This window comes from Nyctereutes procyonoides, unplaced genomic scaffold, assembly GCF_905146905.1.
Source record: "Nyctereutes procyonoides isolate TBG_1078 unplaced genomic scaffold, NYPRO_anot_genome, whole genome shotgun sequence".
NCBI classification, from domain to species: Eukaryota; Metazoa; Chordata; class Mammalia; order Carnivora; family Canidae; genus Nyctereutes; species Nyctereutes procyonoides.
In genome coordinates, this window is record NW_026575052.1 from 31,111,864 (window position 1) to 31,128,429 (window position 16,566).

At 38.0% G+C, this 16,566-nt stretch overlaps 1 protein-coding gene across 1 annotated transcript in view; it reads right to left on the bottom strand.

Moving 5' to 3' along the window:
* Positions 1 to 133: 133 nt before the first annotated feature.
* Positions 134 to 16,566, bottom strand: part of RAD17 (RAD17 checkpoint clamp loader component) — a 30,336-nt gene continuing 13,903 nt past the window's right edge. Inside the window, exons 11-18 of the mRNA XM_055331737.1 lie at positions 14,939 to 15,050; positions 11,762 to 11,947; positions 9,796 to 9,881; positions 9,530 to 9,676; positions 7,550 to 7,699; positions 5,587 to 5,707; positions 3,185 to 3,242; positions 134 to 892 (exon numbers count right to left, since the gene is read on the bottom strand). Coding sequence (XP_055187712.1) covers positions 628 to 892; positions 3,185 to 3,242; positions 5,587 to 5,707; positions 7,550 to 7,699; positions 9,530 to 9,676; positions 9,796 to 9,881; positions 11,762 to 11,947; positions 14,939 to 15,050 — 1,125 coding nt within the window. The 3' untranslated portion in view covers positions 134 to 627. The remainder of the gene's footprint in view (positions 893 to 3,184; positions 3,243 to 5,586; positions 5,708 to 7,549; positions 7,700 to 9,529; positions 9,677 to 9,795; positions 9,882 to 11,761; positions 11,948 to 14,938; positions 15,051 to 16,566) is intronic.

Below are 16,566 nucleotides of genomic sequence, written 5' to 3' on the forward strand. Positions count from 1 at the left end.
AGTGCCCAGCGCAAGGCTGCCGTTTCTCCCGGTTTTTTGAAACTTAACAATGGATAAAGGGGACGCATGCACTATGCCCAATGATACCTCGCCGGCAATACATATTAGGAAATATTAAAAGAAGAAACGAAAAGAAATTCAACATTTTAATTTTGATATAAATTAAGTAAATACTTTCCAAAAAGCATCTAAAGTAGTCCACTGTACAGCATATAAAAATGGTATTGAGAAGTCAGAGACCATAGAGAAACTGGATAAGGCACAAGATTTATTTACACTCAATTGCATACTAAACTTTCATAATTCGTATTTACAACCCCATAAAGTCTTAGTATTCTAAATTATTCCTTCACATTTTTTGATATTTGGCATAATGTTCAAACACACTTCATTCACACTGACCTCTCCCAACACCAGACACAAGACTAAATAAATACTAGAAAAAAAATTGAGGCTTGATCTTCTGTTTACTTCAAGATGACAGAGAAGTCAGTTTGTTGTGCTGAAATACTACAAGAGTGGAGAATTAAACTGTCATTCACTTGAAAAGTGTATTATCTTTGTTCAGGTACAACTGAGTAAAATGAACATGAATCTGCCGGTGGCACCATGGCAACAGGCCGGCTTCTATGGCCCATCGCTTTCATAGTCTTCTATTACCAGCTCTTCTTCTTCCTCGTCTCCTTGGCCTGAAAACGTCTGAGGCTGGCTGGCGGGCAGTTCACTTCCACTATTTTGACTCCAAGGCAGACAGCACGTTTCAGGCTCAGCGGTCTGAGTGGGTTTGCCCAGAGCTTCCTCTGTAGGCTGCCCTCCATTAAGCTGGGCTTCATCTCCACTGTCAGGGTCTATCAGTCCGTGTTCCCTGTCCGTCAGGGCTTCCATTTTCAACCTGCCAGATTCATAATACAAGCATTAATAATAACCAAAAAAGGGGATACCTTTAAATTATACCATGCATGTGAGAATTATGAAGTTTTCTCCAGTCATTCATTTATCTGGACTCTGCTCACTGTTTAGCCAAGCCCTTTAGTTTATTATTTACTTATTTAGAAAGTATTTATTTCTTCCAGAGAGAAGCAGAGACATGGGCAGAGGAAGAAGCAGGCTCCCTGCCTGCCATCAGCCTGATGCAGGACTCGATCCCAGGATCACGACTGGAGCCAAAAGCAGACAGACACTCAAGCATTGAGCCATGGAGGTGCCCCAAGCCCTTTAGTTTAATTATATAAACAAAAGCACAAGGTAAATGACAAAATGAAAAAATCATTACAACTTACAAAACAAATGACTTGATTAACGTCTTTATTAAGGAATGTTTACAAATAAAAAAGAAAAAAATAAATTGAATAGAAAAATGGGTAGGGGCACCTGGGTGGCTCAGATGGTTAAGCAACGGGCTTCTGATTTTGGCTCAGGTCATTATCTCAGAGTCTTTAATATTCTCTTAATATTATTCCCTCTCTCTCTCTCCCTCTGCCCCTCCCCAACCTTGTGAGCACAGATGCGCTTGCACACTCTAAAGAAATAGAAAGATGAGTATAAAACATGGACAACTTACATAAAAAATACAAATGGTAACTAAATTGTTCAACCTAATTAATAATTTTAAAAACTGTTAACATAATGAACTATCATTACTTTACCATCATCTTTAAAAGTGGCAGTGACTTTTAATTTTTTTTTAAGATTTTATTTGTTTGGCAGAGAGAAAGAGAGAGACAGAGGACAAGCAAGGGGAGTGGCAGAGGAAAGACAAGCAGTTTCCCTGCTGTGGAGGGACTTGGAGTAAGGACTAAATCCCAGGACCCTGGGATCATGACCTGAGCTAAAGGCAGATGCTTAACCAACTGAGCCACCCAGGTGCCCCTATTAATGTTTTATTTATTAAGTAATCTTAACCCAACGTTGGGCTCACACACACAACCCTGAGATCAGGAATGGCCTACGCCTCTGACTGAGCCAGCCAGGCACCCCAAAACCTTTTAAAAAGGTTTTAATAAAAACCCAGCAGTGTCAAGAGTTAGGAGAAAAGAATATACTGATACATTGTAAGTGAACATAAAATTGATAAAATATTCTTGGAAACAATCTGGCAGTATCCAGCAAAGGCTTCAGAAAAGTGTGTATCTGCTGATTAGCAATTTTATTTCTAGGAATACATCTTATGTAAATAGCATTTGATGTCCAAAATGATTAAAGCTACAAGCAAAACTATAAAAGTTGGAAATAAGCTAAATGTACAAAATAAGGTACAGGTTGTATTACAGGAAACTATAGAACTATTAAGTATTAACCTATCAAGCTAAATATTAATATTTAATATCATTAACATGAATCATTGATGTTAAATATGGTCATCATGTTTGTTTATTTACTTAATTAATCTCTATACCCAATGTGGGGCTTGAACTCACAACCCCAAGATTAAGAGTCTCATACTCTATCTTGACAGTGCCAGCCAGGCATCCCTAAATATGGTCATCATGAATGACTGCAATTAGAAGCACTGACAAATCCTGTCTCCCAAGTTAGATCAAGTAGTTGAACCAGTAATAACAGTTAAAAAGCCCTTTTATTAAACATTTTTCAAAAGCCTGAGTATATAATTTGACCTTACAAATAACCTAAGTAGAAATGAAATATAGGTGTTGTATTAATCACTGAAATTAGCCTAGAAGTGATTTGTAATAAAATGAACAGCACAGATACAGATTTACCTCTCTATGTTTACTTTTTCTTTTTTTTATGTTTACTTTTTTAACAAAATTTGTCTGAATCTTTTAAGAGAAAGAAGTAAAAAAAAAAAAAAAAAGGCAGTATTCTGTGGTAGTTTCTGGTCACTGCAGGCTTTAAACACAGGCTATGAACACCTCCGGGCAGAAAAGGTGAAAAGGGGTCTCTAGATATGCAAGATTTATTAAATGAAAGATAATAAAGATTCCTTTGCTTTTATGATTCCATGATTCTATTTGGCCTGATATTCCTTTGTGAGCTAGTGAAAATATGCTGTTACATGTAATAAAATGATGGGTCTACAATGCAATCATATGGTCATTAATCACAGGGAATAATATGTATTTCTTAGATTTTACAGATAAATTTTACTGGCTATATACTGAATGAACAACTGTCAGTGGACATTTCAGTAACAAGTCTTTGAAAATTAAAATAATCAGCTTACCTTCCAAAGTGTCGCTTCAGAGGAAGCCTTCCAATATCTTGAATAAAAGAAATTTGAGCTGAAACAAGAGATTAACAAAGAAAAAAAAACTTTAAAAAGACATCTCTCTGAAGAATATATACAAGTGCCCCCCCCACAAATGGCCAACAAGAATATGAAGGGATGCTCAAAATCATAAATCCCTGGAAAAAAAATCAAATGAAAACCACAGGATACCATTTCATATCCTTTAGGGTGTCTGTTATTAAATAAAAGGAAAAAAAAGGTTTTGCAAAGATATGGAGAAACTGAAACCCTTGGACATTGCTGGTAGAAATGTAAAATGGTGTAATCACTACAGAAATGGTAAGGTAGCTCCTCAAAAAATTAAAGACAGATTTACTATATGATCTAGCAATTCCACTTCTGAACATACACCCAAAAGAACTGACAGCTGGGTCTTACAGAGTAATTTTCTAGGGAGACTTCACTCCGGGGTGAGGGGTGCAGCCGAGGCCCCATAGGACCCCCTACTTCCTGTGGCTAGCCAGGAATTCAGGACTCCCTCTGTCCAACCGTAGCATGAAGCTTTATCCTAGTAGCACAGCAGGCTGAGAATCCTGCCTCTTCCTGGAGTGCACTGGCCCTTGCCCAAGCTCCCGCACAGGACAGAGGGGCCCAGCCGTGATGATCAGGGGCCGCCTCCACGTGAGCACTCGCCCAGAACAGTGACATGCTACAGGGGCTCAACAGTAGGTCTCAACAGGCAGAAGAAAGTCGGTCAACCTGAACAAGACTGATAAATACTGTGTAATTCAAGAGAAGAGAAAATGGAGCAAAATGAACAAAGTTATCAGAGGAATGCTATAAGCATTCCAGCAAACACTAACAGAGGACCAGACTGTAAGACAAAGAGAAAGGAGTAAAAAATAAATGTCTAAAATGACACAGTAAATAAAGAAATGGCATGAAATGATACAAAGAAAAACTAAAATGTCTTTTTTTTTTTTTTTTAAGTAGGCTCCACACCCAATGTGGGTCTTGAACTCCCACCCTAAGATCAAGAGTTGCATGCTCTTGGGGTACCTGGGTTGTGCAGTGGGCTGAGCGTCGGATTCTTGGTTTCAGATCAGGTCATGATGCCAAGTGTTGTGGGATGGAGCCCGAGGGCTCCGTGCTCAGTCTGCTTAAGATCCTCTCTCCCGCTCCTTCTGCCCGCCCCTCTTCCCCACCTGTCTTGTGTGTACAAATTCTCTCTCTCATAAATAAATAAATACTTTTTTTAAAAAGAGTTGCATGCTCTACCAACTAAGCCAGCCAGGCACTCCCAAAACATCTTATTTTTTGCAGAATTTATAAACTTTCAAAGTTTGTAGATTGACCTTGAATACTTACCTTTTTAAAGATCCACTACAGAACAGAATTGGGACTTTTTAAAAAGAGCTTTTTGATATGGGAAACTGAGTTGCGATCCTATCATCTGAATTTTTAACCAGTGGGTAAATGATTCTCCAGATAATTCCAACGTAAGGTAGTCTAAACCAGTACTAGATACTAAACTGGGGAAGGTGAGAATAAACTCTGTGGTGTTGGACTGAAATTGAATGTCCTGGTGTGAACTCATGGTTTATACATACACACTTCCCGTTTTGTTCCACTGAAACAGCTTAGACACAATGATACTCTAGGAGCAATGACATACCTAATGCCCAGATCCTAAATTCTCTCTCTTTTTTTAAGTACGCTCTACATGCAACACGGAGATTGAACTCACAACCGCTAGACCCTAGATCAAGAGTCACTCACTCTATTGGCTGAGCCAGCCAGGCACTGCCAGATCTTAAGTTCTAAATACCACTTCCACTAAAAGGAACAAACACTCCTTGAAATTCCTATTTCCAGGACTAGAGCAAAGAAAGTACAAAATGATCCTGGATTTCTGATATTTATGAAAAAGACATGAGAGAGTGCTCTCTGGTCTGCTTTCTCCATGTAGGAATACAAGAGGGTGGCTGTGAGGTAGGAAGGAGACCTTTACTAGACACTAGATTAGATCTGCTTGGACTTCCCAACCTCCGGAGCTGATTGAGCACTTACAAAATATGGAGTGCTATCCATGGTAAGTGATATATGTCAAAGCGTATGCATAATACTTGTTTCTGTACAGAAAAAAGTCTGGTAGAGTTCATACCAATCTTTCAAAAGGAATTGCCAGTGGTTATAGGGGACTTGTAATTTTTACTTTATATACTTCTGTACTGACTTCTTCCTTCCTTTTTAAATCAAAAACATGTATTAATTCTGGATTAAAAAATGAAGGGAAAACAACTTAGCCTCACTAGAATATAGCAATGAGTTGACCAACAGAAGGATAAAATTATAAAACACTACTTCTTGGGATAAATAAAAACTCATGTTATTACCTGGATTTCTCATTGGAATGGTTAACAAGGCAAGATATGGCAACAGCTGAGTTTGGAGGCATAAAGCTGGTAAGCAGAAGTCAGAAAAAAGTGTTTTTGCTGCCAGGCAATTTTCCCGATACTGTACAGAAGAAAAGAAAAAAGATGAAGTGAAAAATAAAACGTGACTATTCCATATTTTACATAATAGCAATCAGAATTTTTTAAGAGACTTAAGGTAGAAGGAAAAAAAAAACCCTTAACAATCAAAGAAATTCTTTTTATAAGGATAACCACAAACTATGTGAGGATATTGTTTCTCAGTAAAAGAATTTCTTTGGGACGCCCGGGTGGCTCAGTGGTTGAGCATCTGCCTTTGGCTCAGGTCGTGATCCAGGGGTCCTGGGATCGAGTCCCGCATTGGGCTCCCCATAGGGGAGCTTCTCCTTCTGCCTGTGTCTGCCTCTCTCTCTCTCTCTCGGTCTCTCATGAATAAATAAAATCTTTAAAAAAACAAACAAAAACCCTACAAGGCAAAATTAATACACGTGCTCTAAAGAGAAAAGCAAGTCAATAAGGGACATAAATTGTTACATGTCATGAAATTCTTGAAGAAATCTGTTGGAAAAAATGTCTCAGTTAACGAATTAGAGGCTCATATTTAACTGTATTATTTATGACTTGGACGACATATTAGAGATGATGTAGTTCAGGGGCCCCAAATTCAGATGCTGGAGGAGACAGGCACGTATATAAATCAGTCCAGTGAGACAGCTGGGGAGGGGAGTACCCACCACTCCCACCTTCAAGGGACAGATGCTACTTGGCTTCATCAGATTGCCGCCATGAAAAATACAGACCAGTGCTGCCTTACTTTGCATTATTTTCAGGAGAGTCCAGGAATTCTGAGCTAGAAATCCGTATCTGAATTATTATACTTATTTTTTAAAGACTGACAATTTATGAAAAAAACACCTTCCTGTGTGCAGTATTCAACTTTGGGGCCAGCTACTTACTTACTTTCTTTCTTTCTTTCTTTCTTTCTTTCTTTCTTTCTTTCTTTCTTTCTTTCTTTCTTTCTTATTTATTTATTTATGATAGTCACAGAGAGATAGAGAGAGAGAGGCAGAGACATAGGCAGAGGGAGAAGCAGGCTCCATGCACCGGGAGCCCGACGTGGGACTCGATCCCGGGTCTCCAGGATCGCGCCCTGGGCCAAAGGCAAGCGCCAAACCGCTGTGCTACCCAGGGATCCCCCAGCTACTTTTTAAATTTTTAATCCAATCCTCCACATTTAAAGCTGTGGAAACTAAGTGCACATTAGATAAATATCCTGTCCAGATGGTTAGAGGTAAAGCAAGGATTTATTTTTTCTTTCTTTGTAGAAAAAAAAAAAAAAAAAAGGAATCTCTACACCCAATGGGGACTGGATTCTTGATTCAAGACCCTGAGATCAAGAATCACATCACATGCTCTTCCAACTGAGCCAGCCAGGTGCCCTATTTTCAACTAAAACTAAAAAATCATAATGATAGTATGAACTCAGTAACAACCAATAAATAATGTCCTTGCAAATTTTGAGTGTTTTTTTCCTTAATAATGAGGCATTTAAAGAGTGTCCTTTATATGTCTTACTATAATTCTAAGAAAATTGTGGGTGCTAGCAACTATTTCTTACTAATAAAAAACACTTTTTCAAAACTTAAAAAAAAAAAAAAAAGGACTTTACTGAGATGTACTCACATACCATAAAGTTCACCTATTAAAAGTTATGTAACTCAGGATGCCTGGGTGGCTCAGTGGTTGAGCATCTGCCTTCGGCTTGGGGCATAATCCCAGGGTCTAGGGACTGAGTCCCATATTGGGCGCCCTGCAAGGAGCCTGCTTCTCCCTCTGCCTGTGTCTCTGCCTCTCTCTCTGTGTCTCTCATGAATAAATAAATAAAAAATCTTTAAAAAGAAAAAATATATAATTCTTTTTTTACCTTTTTATTTATGATAAACCACTGGGGTTTGTGCAAGGGTCGAAAACTTGATCCTCCTCCTTGGCAATGAGCAAATCCTCGGGCCTTGTTGGAATGTATCACACCTCTCGTAGCTATGGATGTACTATATTGCCTGAGTAAAGAACGTGTCTAAAAAAGGAGACAAAGTGTAAAATAAAGAAAATAAGAGATTTACAATTGGTATTGCTGATGTCAAAGAACCGCTAATCATATTTACTTAATTTATGTTCACTTAAAAAAAAATTATTTTAGAGAGACAGCGCGTGCGCGCGCGCGCACACACACACACGCATGTGGGTAGGGGGAGGGGTGGAGGGAGAGAATCCAGACTCTTTGCCAACTGCAGGCCAGATACAGGGTTCCCGGTAACCCATGAGATCAAATTCAAGCTGAAACCAAGAGTTGGATGCTCAACCAACCAAGCACCCAGATACCCCTTGCGTATGTTTCCTTTTTCTAGTATTACCACACCCCTAAAAATAATATGCTATAAAATTACCTAAATCAAATTCAATTGAACCACAACAATCAATTGTGTTGCATCTTTGAACTCTGGCTGGATTTTGGATGTGGATGGTGAAAACAACTTGAAATACATATATATATATATATTTTTTTTTTAAGATTTTACTTATTTATGAGAGACAGAGAGAGAAGCACAGGCAGAAGGAGAAGCAGGCTCCACGCCGGTAGCCTGACATGGGACTTGATCCCGGGTCTCCAGGATCCCACCCCGGGCTGAAGGCGGCACCAAACCACTGCGCCACTGGGACTGCCCAAAATACATTTTTTTTTAAAGACTATATTTTTTATTGCTTCTCAGCCTTTTGGCCAAGATCAAGTTAAGATTTTAAGTAATCCCTACATCCAATGTGGGGCACAAACTTACAACCCCAAAGATCAAGAGTTGCATGTTCTACTGACTGAGCTAGCTAGGTGCCCCTTAAAATACATTTTTGAGACAATTAAAGAAGTCAGAATAAGGACCATATATTACTTAATGAATGTTATTTTTCTTAAGTGTGATAAATGCTATGTGGTTGTAAAAAGGGCAATGTTCTTATATATGCTTAAGCATTAAGTGGTCTGATGTTTGCAATATTTTCCCAACTACTGAGCCAAAACAAGTGTGTAAACGCAAAGAGGTTATGCAAATGTGGTAAAATGTGAAAAACTGGTGAGCAAAAGCTAAGAGTACATAAACATTCATCATACTATTCTTTCAATTTGTCTATAGGTTAGAAAATTTCAAAGTAAAAAAGAATACAAGAAGAATTAAATGCAACTGCTGAATAATGAAACTCTAAATATAATAAACCATATCATACATGTTTTTTATATCTTTCCTAATTTTAATTGTTAATGCTATTTCAGTATTTATAACACAGAAACATTATCAAAACAGTGTTATGCAAAAGAACTTTCTGTAACAGAAATATTTGTTATTTAATAAACTATTCACAGTAGCTGTTCAACACAGTAGTTGCTAGCCACAGGTAGCTATCAAATGCTGGAAATGTGGCCAATGTGACTGAGGAACTGAACTTTAAAATTAAATTTAACCTAATATAAATAGTCATATGTGACTAGTAGCTATTGCATTGGTTAGAGCTGTGCTAACATGTTAAGGAATAACACAAATTTTATAGTGAATTATTTCAAATTTGTAAAAAAATTATTTAAAAAGTAAAAGTATAAAAAGCACATTTCTTCCCCCTCTACTTTCCAATGGTTGTCAAAATTTCTGAATCTATATATTAATTTTATAATCAGAAAATAACTATAGAAAAGATTGGTGTTATCACCAAAAAAGTCAAATTAACCACTGTCAAACACTGGGATGGATGAATTAATTTCATTATTGTTATGTAAGATGTCAAATAATGAGAAATAAAAGCAAACTTTCTCAAATCTGAGGAAACATTCATAACTAAAAACAGTTAATTCAAATGGTCTTACATTCCAGTCACCGCTGAGGATATCAGCAAAACTCAGAAAGTCACTGGCTCTCACAAGATCATCTACTTCCACGAAGAAATCTATGTAGTTTTGGTGAAGATATAAATTAAATAACTCTCCTTGCATGTGTGACATTTCTACCACTTCCTATAAAAAGAAGCATAAACATATAAGTTAGCTAAAAATGTAGGGGTTAAATGTATATAGCCACAAATGTAAATAATAAATATCCTCTACGAAGTATTAAATGTTATTAAAGACTGTACCTCAGGTTGAACAAGTAAGGTATCTCGCTCATGCTCTGATAAATGTGAAGGCAATCGAGGGGAATCTAATTCTGTTAAAGATGCTCCTGTAAAAAAATTTCTAGAATTACTAAAAATACTACCACCCTATAGTTACATAGAACCACCCATATGAAGATTTTTTTCAGCACTTTAGGCACATAATACCAAACACACGAAGATATTAAAAAAACAAAGTAACTGGAGGCTTATGTGAGTTGCTTCACTATTACCGTGCCTTGCTACTATATATACAGTGAGTTGCCTCATTATCACTATTAACTCAAATTAGAATTCTGATGCCTGGATTATTAAACTAAATATTCCAATTCTCAAAGTGCTCTGCAGCATTTCACCTTTTCAGCTCTGAGCTGCTTTCTTTTTTGATCCTCAGTCTCAATATAAAAATCTTTACTGTTTTCTCTACTATGTAGGCTGAGATTGCTTTCTGCATGAGAGAACAGGAACCCTGTTCCCTGATACAAGAAGTTATAATGAATGTTGAGAAGGAAAACAAAGAGTAGAAGGAAAATAATTGGTGGGAATAGCCACTGAGGCTATTCAGAGGTAAGAGGATCCAAAGACAGGGGTATGTCTTCACTTTCACCTAAGTGATGCCTGTTTCATTCGGTTCTGGTGGCATGAAGGTTTCCATATAGAAATCCCAAATTTTCAACCATCTGGAAAGAAGAAACTGAGAGATATTAGCCTAAAACAAGAAGGATGCCTGCAGTGAAGAGACAATGAAGCAGAAATACAGAGAGACAATAGAGGACAAAGAGGCAAGGAAGATGAGAATATGGAAAATGGGTATGGGAGGCACTCAGAGTTTTATAGGAAGATTAAGAACAGTCGTTTAGAACAAGTGGGTTTTTGGCAACCAGAAAATAGTCTCAGATAATAACAAGTGTGATAAACATGAAACTTCAGTGAATGCTTGGTTCACATACTATTTGTGACCCAGGAAAGCAGCTATTCTACAAGAGGTATGAAAAACTACCTGGGAGAAAATCGAGGACATTGTACACATAGAACTTTTCTCAGTGGTCCATTATGATTATTTATTCAGTGCTGTAACAGGTAAAACGATTCCCAACTATGGCAATAGTTTCCTTCAAAATTTTGTATGAATTGTTTCAATCTATACAAAAGCATGTCTGACCCCACCACACCACCCCAATCCTAATTCTCTTCCTTCAGAATCAGCAGATAGAGAACTACTTTTTTTTTTTTAAGATTTTATTTATTTATTTATGAGAGACTCTACAGAGAGAGAGAGGCAGAGACACAGGTAGAGGGAGAAGCAGGCTCCCTGCGGGGAGCCCGATGCAGGACTCGATCCCAGAACTCTGGGAGCACGCTCTGAGCCAAAGGCAGTCGCTCAACCATTGAGCCACCCAGACATCCTGAGAACTGTTATTTTCCACATAAAAAAAACCAGTTTGGGATTTTATTGAAAGGAGAGACAATTTGGAAGCTTAGACATCAGTGATCAAGGTGGAAGGACTGAGGTGAAGCAGGCATTAAAGACAGGAGGGAAACAGGAGGTTGGGGGACAGAGCCAATAGTGAAGAGAAATGTAAAGAGATACAAAGAAGCCTGAAGCTACCTGGCAATTTGCCTAGGGTCCTCGTGTCCAGAGTTCAGGTCTAAGGGTGCTTTGGACTACCACCAATTGTTGCTAAAATTCTAGAGAACCTGATGTCTTACCTGCAGCAAACTATATTTTTAAAGATTTACAGTCAGGGATTGAGTCTACAGCTTTTAGATTTAATCCTGTCCATAGTCCAAAAATACTCTAAATACATTCACCTGCTCTGTCTTAGCCCTTGCCCAACAGTGTCAGACCTAGCCCTACCTGCCAAATAAGTGACATTTTCAAATACTGGTATTTAATGTCAGTTGTAAGACTAACAGATTAAAAAAAAAGCATATAGGATTCTCTTACTTTTACAATATAATATTTTCCCCAATGCTCTGAAGAGAAAGAGAGAAACATCTTTGCCACCAATAGCTTGGACTTCTTGGTTTTCAAAAACCCTATCAGTTTTTTTTCTTCGTTTTGACTTTGACAGCGCAGCATCTGATTTTATTGAAGATATTCCTTTCTTCCTTGGCCATAAACTGTTTGCTCCTAAATAATATACACACGAGACAATATTGAAAATAAAATTAAAATATGAAAAAACTGACAATATTTTATATACAGTAACACTAAGTATTTTAGTTAAAATATATTTTTCTAATAAATGGTAATTATAAAGTATGTGAACTGAGTAAGAGTCGGCTTTGAGTTGCTATGTTATTAAAATGGAATAAAATCTCTCACGACATAGATTTCAAAGTTTCACACATAGAAATGACATATTCTCTACTACAGGTGTATCATTTTGATTTCTCATGGTACTGCTTGTGCAAGGAACTGTTCTTGGTGCATGATATGTATTAGCCAATTAAATCCTCAAAACAACTTGATTAGGGGAGAACTGTTATTACACACATTAAAGATAGGAGATATAAAGAGGTTAAGTAACTGCCTCAAGGTCATCAGCTAGTGAGTGATTTGAATCCAGGCCGTACAGTTCTGTAGTGCATGTTCAACAGCTATTCTGTATTACCTCTCTACTCATTTGGGCAGTCTTCAATTAATGAATAGACCTCTTTTGACATTTCATTGGTAAATCTACCATTCAAAACCCAGAATGCATCACTTAAGTAGCCTGGAAGAGCAGACAGAACATAGGATCTGGGTTTTATTTTTCTTATTGTCTATCTCATTAAGCTGGTCAAGTATTAAATGAGAAAATTTGTGATTGCGAATACAGTTCCTGACCCACTCAGAAAATATTTTCTTCCCTTTAAAATTTCTGAGCTCAGAATAATAACATTATAAATGGTAGTTAGGACTGTAAACTGGCTTACTTCAGACTTCTCAATCCATAATTCCAATAGTGAACCTAAGCACCACTTACATTTATGTGCCTGAATAAGAATTTCAGTTTCAGTTGTATTATGCTGCCTATTTTCTTTTCTCTCAGTTATTCTGAAAAGGAAAGATGTAACCTAAACAAACAACCTTCACTTGTAGGTAGATACTGGGATTTCAAATAGATTTTGAGAGCTCCAAAGATGGCTTTTAATTTTTCAAGGTCAATTCTTCAGTGTGAAATATCAAGTAAAGTGCTTGGTTAAATGTTTTCTGATGAGGACAATGTGCAAGAAACCATGTGCTATCTCTCTATATATACTTTTTAAAGATTTATTTGAGAGAGCGAGTGAGAAAGCATGCGAGCATGCGAGTGGGGGGAGGGGGCAGAGGGAGACAATCGTCAAGCAGACTCCCTGAGTGCCAAGCCTCACATGAGGCTCCATCCCATGACCCAGGAGATCATGACCTGAGTCAAGACCAGGAGTTGGTCACTCAAGCTACTGAGCCACTCAGGTGCCCTTTTTTTTTTTTTTAAGTAGGTTCCATGCCCAATGTGGAGCCTAACACAGGGCTTGAACTCAGGACCCTGAGATCAAGACCTGAACTAAGATCAAGAGTCAGACACTGGGGCAGCCCAGGTGGCTCAGCGGTTTAGCGCCGCCTTCAGCCCGGGGTGTGATCTTGGAGACTCAGGATCGAGTCCATGTCGGGCTCCCTGCATGGAGCCTGTTTCTCCCTCTGCCTGTGTCTCTGCCTCTCTTTCTCTCGAATAAAAACAAAACAAAAGAGTCAGACACTTAGCCAACTGAGCCACTAAGAAGCCTCTATGCTATCTCTATACGGCATGATACTGCACCCTTTTTTACAATAAATCAATTTGCTAAATTTATCATATATAAATTAAAAATAAAAAAAAGCAAACCTACCTACACACAATACTATATATTTTTTTAAAAATGTATTTATTGGGATCCCTGGGTGGCGCAGCGGTTTGGCGCCTGCCTTTGGCCCAGGGCGCGATCCTGGAGACCTGGGATCGAATCCTGCGTCGGGCTCCCGGTGCATGGAGCCTGCTTCTTCCTCTGCCTGTGTCTCTGCCTCTCTCTCTCTCTCTCTCTGACTATCATAAATAAATAAAAAAAAAAAGTATTTATTTTGGAGAGAGAGCATGCCCACGTGCACAAAGCAGGGACGGTGAGAGGGAGAGAGAGAACCTTAAGCAGGCTCCATGTCCAGTGTAGAGCCCCACCTGGGGCTTGATCTCACAACCCTGAAATCACAACCTGAGCTGAAGAGTTGGATGCTTAACCTACTGAGCCACCGAGGAGCCCCTTAGCACGATACTATTAAAATTCATTAACAGGGCAGCCCCAGTGGTGCAGCGGTTTGGCGCCCCCTGCAGCCCGGGGCGTGATCCTGGAGACCTGGGATGGAGTCCCACATTGGGCTCCCTGCATAGGGCCTGCTTCTCCCTCTGCCTGTGTCTCTGCCTCTCTCTGTGGGTCTCTCATGAATAAAAAAATCTTTAAAAAAATAAAATAAAATTCATTAACAGCTGACCATTTATTGACTCCTTTTTTTTTTCTATTTATTGACTCCTTAATCTATATCAAGCACTGGAATACACATTCACTTTTCACACAACTCTAAGAGAGGTTCTCATACAAAAGGTGAGAATATGCAGACACAAAATGATTGTCATTTGCAAGATTAGTCATCAGTAAATGACAGAGCCAGGATTTTCACCCAAGAAGTCTCATCCAAATTAACTTTATTTTTTTTAAAATTTTATTTATTCATGAGACACACACAGAGAGAGAGAGAGAGAGAGAGAGAGAGAGAGAGAGAGAATGAGAGAGAGGCAGAGGGAGAAGCAGGCTCCATGCAGGGAGCCTGACGTGGGACTCGATCCCGGGTCTCCAGGATCACACCCTGTGCTGAAGGCGGCGCTAACCGCTGAGCCACCCGGGCTGCCCTCCAAACTAACTTTAAAGTAGCAAAACCATCAGGTTTTGTCTCAGGTGTACAGATACATACAATGACATATGTGTACATACATGATTTTATAGAAGTCTCAAACAGTAGATGGAGATATATATTAATTAAAAGTTAAAATGGTTTATTTTCATTTCACAAACAATTAAGAGGAAGTTAGTTACCTAAATAATGCTGTAAAAATTTATCTTTCACAGTTACCTTTCGAAGAAGAAAACTGGAGGCTATTTATTGCACTTCTGATATCACCAGAACATCCTTGACAGAGCAACTCCAGAGAAGTTTTATCAGGGACAATAGTATTTCCTCCATTCTAAAATGAAAGATTAAAGTTTGAAAAAACTAGTTTCTAGGTCTTTTTTTTTTTTTTAAGATTTTATTTATTTATTTATTCATGAGAGATAGAGGGAGGCAGAAATACAGGCAGAGGGAGAAGCAGGCTGCATGCAGGAAGGCCGATGTGGGACTCGATCCCGGGTCTCCAGGATCAGGCCCTGGACTGAAGCCCAGCTAAACCGCTGAGCCACCGGGGCTGCCCTTACTTATTTAAAGTAATCTCTACACTCAACGTGGTGGCTCCAACTCAAGACCCCGAGTTCAAGAGTTGTATGATCTTCAAATGAGCCAGCCAGGCACCCCTGCATCTTGTTATTTTTTGACATTAAATTGTATTTTCTCACGTTACTAAATATTCTCACAACACTAATATAATACCTCACCATAATAATTGCTTCTTCTATTACTGGACTCCATTTGTTTCTAATTTTTTACTATTAATAGTTTTTATTTACTCCACTAAGTGTTGTATATAACATAATTTCGTTTAATCCTCAAAGTAACCACTCCCTTGAAGATTTCCTTCAGTTACTATCTGAGGGGTGCAAAACAAAACAAAACAAAACAAAACCCAATTCCGTTTCATGTAACATCTAGTCGATTTGTAGCAGTAGGGCCCCCTAGAACCATGCTGCTGGGAGAAGTTCCATCATTATTTGAAAGACAGAAAAAAATGATGCACTAAAAATGACAACATAAAAAAAATAAAAAATAAATAAAAAAATAAAATAAAAATAAAAAATATAAATAAAAATGACAACAACAGCGGGACGCCTGGGTGGCTTAGCTATAGAGCACCTGACTTTGGCTCAGGGCGTAATCCTGGGGTCCCAGGATCGAGTCTCATATCGGGCTCCCTGTGTGGAGCCTGCTTCTCCTTAAATAAGTAAGTAAGTAAATAAATAAATAAGACAACAGCTGTTTTACAACAATGTTAATATATAGAACACTGAACTGTACACTTAAAAAATAATTAAGATGGTATAGTTGGTAATACTGTATTATTAAATATTTGAAAGCTGTTAAGAGTGTAGGTCTTCGCACCACAAAAAAGAAATGGTAATTACATTAAGTGATGGAGGTGTTGTGTAATGCCACAGTGGTAATCATTGTGCAATATGTAAGTATATCAAATCAATATGCTGTACACTTTAAACTTATATGATAAGTATATCTCCACAACATCAGAAAATAAATGGTTAAGATGGTAAATTTAATGTATGTTTTTTTACCACAATAAAAAAACCTGACAATAGGATAAAAGTAGAGTAGGACTGTTGATGAGGTACCTAGATGCCAGGAAACATTTTCTTGATAGTAGACACAATTTAGAGCACTAAAGTCAAGCAAAGACAAATTTATCTCAATGTGAAAGACAAAGCTAGGTTTAATGCAGAGAAAGGGTAAGGATTTTTAAAATCAATATTTCCTGCCTTTTCTAGAATGACAGGCCTGTTGAATATAATCAAGTATTTTAATTCTAAAAAGTGAAA